We start from the raw sequence: 6,000 nt of genomic DNA on the forward strand, positions 1-6,000 counted from the left end.
TTCCACTGCACTTTACTTTATAACATTTCTATACAAACCACTCCCGTGAAAGCTGTATATAATGTACATACTACTATTTTTTGAGTCTCTTGTCTACCTCATTCAGACCTGCCTATGGGATCAATAACGTTTTATCTTATCTTATCTGTGGTGAATAGGACACCCAAAGACACAGGTTATGTCATAATCATCAACCAATGAACTCTTACTAAGAGACCTACAACACACACAAGTTTATTGTTTATTGTTCATTGTACTTTCACAAAAGATATAAAATTAAAGTAAGCACAAAATATAATTTACATCATTTATTTTACATTTTAATTTATAGATGAGGCTGGATGATCAACCAGATGAACCCAGAATTATTCACTGTATATATGTTTTATTTGACTCGTGTAGTAATATGTAGTGTTTCATATACATTACAGACGTTTTGTATTTCTAAATTTAACCTTCCTACAAACAATTGAAACACAAACGTCCGGCTTCACAACACAGGAAACACGAAGTAAAGAAAAGTCATCGGTAAATATAAATTATGATAATAAACTGTCAAAACATCAAGCTGATACATGATAATAATAAATTATTATTGCGATAATAATAATTACAAATTTCTAAAAAAAGTTATTTTATCTTCTTTCTCCCGGGTTTTCAGTCCTCCAACAGTTTCCGGTTCGTCACTGAGTAGTTCTTTCTGTACTTCCGGTGAGCTACCACGACGCAGCAGTCATGCCTGTGAGTATCCCCACTTGTTTCTATGTCGTTTTCAGACCGTATCACGTGTTTTTGACGGAGATAAGTTAGTGTGACAGTAAAGTGCGTAAGTTTGTGTTGATTTAGTGCTGATGGAAGTATATAAATGTGAAGATGTGAAGAGTTACAGACTAAATATGGCGAAGCACATGGTCAGCACACGAGGCTCCCCGGGTGCTCGCTCAGCATCGGACTCAAAACCGCCCAAAGGGACTTTAATACCGACATTAATGTTGATATAAATGAAACCTGCCTTTGTGTTAAAGTTAGCAACGAACATCTGGTCAGATTATTCAGTTTGAGCGATTGTTTCCGCGTTTCGTCTTCTCCACATTAGCCATTTTGTTTTTGTGACGTTAAACTCAACTTCTCAAAATCTCTAATTTTATCCTTTGATCTCTGTGATTGCACTCAAATATATTGGCCTTCTAATTGCATCATTCGCATTCCTTTGATCTTGCTTTTGGGTCTCTTACGTTGGTTTTAAATCTTAATTATAATCAATAATCAATTTCCACACGATCGACCACAAGCACAAATAAAACACAAACTTGCGTAGTCCTACTGCATGGACCCAGTGTGTCAGGTAATAGCTTCAGGCGAAAAGATAATCTGCTTGAATTATAATTAAGATGTAAGAGTTATTTTGTGCTCCTGAATGAGGGTTGTGCCTTTTTATATTCTTCTTTGAGCTGAGAATAAACAAAACCCACACTTGTATGTGCAAGCCCTCTTGATCTATCAGTGAAGAGAACTATTAACATTGCGTTGTTTCTGCACGAAAATGGAGGACACTGAGTGGACAATCAGGACACAAATCCATTTGACAAGCAGTTAGTGGATAGAGTTTTGTTTCTACACTTATATCGTGCAACTAACTTAGTCTTCACTATTGCCAAAACTCATTTTGTCTGTAGAATATCAGAACTTCTAAGCTTGAACATACACACACTTGTATATTCGCCTTTGTATTGCCCTCTCATTGTGCTATTCATGAACAGGGTTACTAAAAAGGCGTACAGCAACTCCTGTGGTTGTGACAGAAATTCATCATCACTGATCCATTTCTACACATTGACCACAAGTACAAATAAAATCCAAACTTGCGTCGTCCGACTTCACGGACCAAGTGGGTCAGGTTATAGTTTCAGGCAAAAAGATAATCTGCTTTAATTATAATTAAGATTTAAGAGTTATTTTGTGCTCCTGAATGAGGGTTGTGCATTTTCATATTATTCTTTGAGCTGAGAATAAACAAAACGTGTTGCAAAATAATCAACTATTGCACAAGCATAACATCGATTTATAATTTCGTTATCTCTATCGTCAAGATTTATACTGCGATGATTCTGGATATTGTTTTATTTCCCAGCCCTACTTTATTATAAATAAAAGTAAAATTCCAAGCAGTCTGAAAATGTTCAAACCAACTGATGTCATGTCTGATTTCCTTTCAGCTCGCCGAAGATCTATTGAACCCCAGTCCCGAGCTGGAAAAGAGGAGACACAAGAAGAAACGTCTTGTGCAGAGTCCTAATTCATATTTTATGGATGTCAAATGTCCAGGTCAGTTTGTTTCCATGACGTAATATACAAAGGTTCATATCAGGGTCGTACAACAATGTCCCTAAACTAAAGAAAAAATAATTCCCTAGAACTAGAGTTGCATGGAGTCAGACCATGTGGTCCTCAGTGATTTTTTTTCAAATGCTTTGTCAATGTCACAAAAATAAGACGTATACATGACGACATAATGCGAGTACGGTCAGAATACTCCACAAGTCTTAATTGAATTATTGCTTCTTCCGAGTATGACCTTATTTGGGCTGATTACATGACAGTGTCTTATTCAGACTATGGGCTAATATCAGATTATTGCTATCCATGTAAATTAGTCTAATGTTTAAGATCTTGCAAATGGTCTTACACCCATCGACCCTTTGGAGAAAAGAAACAAACTCCTGTCTTACTTTTTGCGTCAGTGCTTTAGTTTTCACCACGGAGTGACCTTGAACACGTCCCTGGATTGTGTTTGTAGAAGCACGTCACAGCCGAAGCTAAATGAAGTGTCGTTGAGTTCAGTCAAATCATATTTGGATCCAACTTCAGGTCACATTATCTAGATTATATAAAGGTTTAAAAATCTGCAGTATTATAAAAGGGTTGAATAATTGCCCTTGACAAACTCAAGAATATGTCAATAATTTCCTAGATTTGCTGCATCGTTCAACTGAAAGACTTCATTTAAATCTAGTTTAAAGCTATAAATCATTATTGTCCTTGCTGCGTTGCCTTTATGTGTTGCCCTTTCATTATTCCCGTAGTGATCGGGGTGTCAAATAAGGCATACAGTGACACTTGTGGTTGTCTGTGAAATGAGTTTCCAGTGACTCCTTTTTACAAACAGCTGCAAGGACACCGAGTACATTCAATTTGTTTCGTTATGTAACAGCTCTGAAGTGTGAGGCTGCTTTTCTTTCTTCCATAGCAGCTTCAGGGCCTCAGTTAATCATTTGAGTGTTGATGTGCTGTTTGCAGGCTGCTACAAGATCACCACAGTGTTCAGCCACGCTCAGACGGTGGTGCTGTGCGTCGGCTGCTCCACGGTCCTCTGCCAGCCCACGGGAGGGAAAGCTCGTCTGACAGAAGGTACAAGGACACTGCTAAATCGTGTATGCATACTAAATGTACACGTGACAATGCAAAACAGTTTCGGGGCTGTCACTTTTCACTCCGTTCATTGGAACGTGGCAGGGAAAGTTAATATTCAACCTGTGATGGCCTGTTGATTTAAAATATAATCTTCCAAAGCAGTTTGCCTTGTAATCCAGCAGAGGGCGCTCACTGTCTGCTTGACCTAGTGCATGCCCTCTTGACCTATCAGTGGAGAGAGCTATTAACGTTGCGTTGCTTCCGTACAAAAGTGGAGGACACAGAGTGGACAATCAGGACACAAATGCATTTGAGAAGCAGTCTGTGGACATAATTTGGTTTCTACACTTATACCATGCAACTAACTAGTCTTCACTATTTCCAAATCCCATTTTTGTCTGTAGAATATCAGAACTTCTTACCTCGAACACACACACATACACTTGTATCTTCGCCTTTGTATTGCCCTCTCATTGTGCTGGTCGTGAACAGGGTTACTAAAAAGGCGTACAGCAACTCTTGTGGTTGTGACAGAAATTCATCATCACTGATCCATTTCTACACGATCGACCACAAGTACAAATAAAACACAAACTCGCGTCGTCCGACTTCTCTGACCCAGTGTGTCAGGTTATAGTTTTCAGGCGAAAAGATAATCTGCTTCTTCTGATGAAACCTCTAATAAAATATAGTGACAACTTCTTCACCAGTCAGAGTACATTGACAAAACGATGATGCGCCGCACCACCCACTCTGTTCACCGCTCTGCTGCCTTGGTAACCAAGGGCCTGTGAGTGCGCTCTGCTCAGTGTGACTATGGGTGCAGCTGTAACCCTTAGTACTGACGCTGCACTTGTTTGAAGCTGAATCAGTCTTTGAAAAGACCGAAAGCTCCATGAGTTTTATCAGCCTTATCTGTTAGATCCAGTTTAAAAAGCCTCCCTGCTTATCTGACTGCCTGTGAACTGTTAATCACCACCATGTCCTCTGAAATACACATCTGACAACACATACTCTCAATTACCACTTTATTAGGAACGCCAACCAAATCCACAACATCTGTCTGTATGTAGAACACAAATCTCACTAACAAAAGAAGTCAAAGTCCATTGTTGGTGGCTGTGCACATCATTTATGGTGCTGCTCAACCGATTTAAAGCAACGTATCGGCAACTGAAAGTTTTAAGTCAGCTATATAAAGTATTGCCACCTTTTTCTTCTCAAAACAAGACATTTGAGCCTTGTGAAATTCTAATGAGCTTTTTCAACATTTTCAGACATTTATGATTAATCAGCGTTTTGATTCTTCCCCTCAGGCTGTTCATTCAGGAGGAAACAGCACTAGTCGGACACCATTGAGGAGGAGTATGATGAAAACTTGCTGGACTTCAAGTATCACTGCCACGGAGCTGATGCAGCAATCAGGGAATGGAGAGCGGGAATACAAATCATTTCTATTGACAGGAATGTCTGGTCTTGTTTTGGCCGCATTACTACCACACATCCATTAAATCTTACCGCTTAATCAATTTAGGCTTGGTGGTTTTTTTGGATAAAATAATCCTGCACGTTTGTCATCCATTTTTTTGTATTTACCCCTTGATGGCTCTTAAATTGTCTGAAGGTCAGACCTCAAAGCTTCACTCTGCACAGCTGAACATCTGTGTGTTGGAGCTGGTAACAAATCCAGACACTCAAATATTCATATACCAAGTTATTGCCACAGTGAAGTGAGCATTTCAGATAAAGAATGTTTTTTATCAGTGCCTGCTTCAAGGACAGTGGTGAGGGTTCAGTGCAGGGCGTCCTGCTCTCGGTCTTATCGAGGGTTGATTCAGGGAAAGTCAACGCTGGCACTTCCTGTTTTTCCTGCTGCTTGTAAAACAGGGTTGTGACACTAAATGACTGATCACAATGAACATCCACCATGGATGTGAATTTCCATGTGCTTGTGAGCTTCCTGTGAAAATAATAATGCAGAATAAATTCTGGTGGAGTTGGGAGGGAAAAGTGGGAGTGGGACCATGTAGAGGAATCACACTAGTTAAAAAGATTTGTGACCCGCAGTTTTTAACTTCGGCTTTTGTGTGAGGTTTTGAGCGTGTCCGCTCTGAAAGCAATGAGTTGTACACTGAATAAAGACGAATCGGAAGAGGGAATGATTCAATGACAACTTTCTTGTTGCTATAGTGATATTTTTCTGTGTGTTGCTTACATATTTGACACAGCTTGCAAATAAAATAATGGGAAACTGATTCATCTCTAAATTGCCTCCTGGTAACTGAGTAATGCATACATGATAATGTTTTAAAGGAATACAAGTTTGAGTATTTTCCTACAGTCATCTACATGATTTTAAATCTTATTTACACAGTAGAGCTAGTGAATATTTGTTTTCTTTTTGTTTATCCACACAATAAACAACATACTGTAACAATACAACACCCTTTTAAGATCATACATGGATTGCATACATTCATATACATTTAGCTTGTACTGACACAAAAATAATATATTGTTTCTTACAAATTCTTTTCAGGTAAAACCTAAACATTTGATTTGCATTGTATTCATGGTTCCCAGAGCTAA

General features: G+C 38.7%; 1 protein-coding gene and 1 non-coding gene across 2 annotated transcripts; both read left to right on the forward strand.

Moving 5' to 3' along the window:
• The first annotated feature begins 682 nt into the window (after nucleotides 1-682).
• On the forward strand, nucleotides 683-5,678 carry rps27.2 (ribosomal protein S27, isoform 2). The gene is made up of 4 exons (XM_061081449.1): nucleotides 683-741; nucleotides 2,217-2,325; nucleotides 3,298-3,408; nucleotides 4,728-5,678. Exons 1-4 carry the CDS (start codon nucleotides 736-738, stop codon nucleotides 4,754-4,756), a joined length of 255 nt encoding a protein of 84 aa, XP_060937432.1. The 5' UTR covers nucleotides 683-735; the 3' UTR covers nucleotides 4,757-5,678.
• Nucleotides 3,049-3,180, forward strand: LOC133014826 (small nucleolar RNA SNORA13). Its single transcript, XR_009681501.1, has one exon. It is a non-coding gene; the product is annotated as a small nucleolar RNA SNORA13 (small nucleolar RNA).
• Nucleotides 5,679-6,000: the final 322 nt, after the last annotated feature.

This window comes from Limanda limanda, chromosome 11 (genome assembly GCF_963576545.1).
Source record: "Limanda limanda chromosome 11, fLimLim1.1, whole genome shotgun sequence".
Taxonomy (NCBI): domain Eukaryota; kingdom Metazoa; phylum Chordata; class Actinopteri; order Pleuronectiformes; family Pleuronectidae; genus Limanda; species Limanda limanda.

Bases quoted from the DNA above. Each gene is read 5' to 3' on its own strand.
- rps27.2 (XM_061081449.1), top strand. The intron at 2,326-3,297 runs GTCAGTTTGTTT...TGCTGTTTGCAG, and splicing joins TATGGATGTCAAATGTCCAG to GCTGCTACAAGATCACCACA. The intron at 3,409-4,727 runs GTACAAGGACAC...TCTTCCCCTCAG, and splicing joins GAAAGCTCGTCTGACAGAAG to GCTGTTCATTCAGGAGGAAA.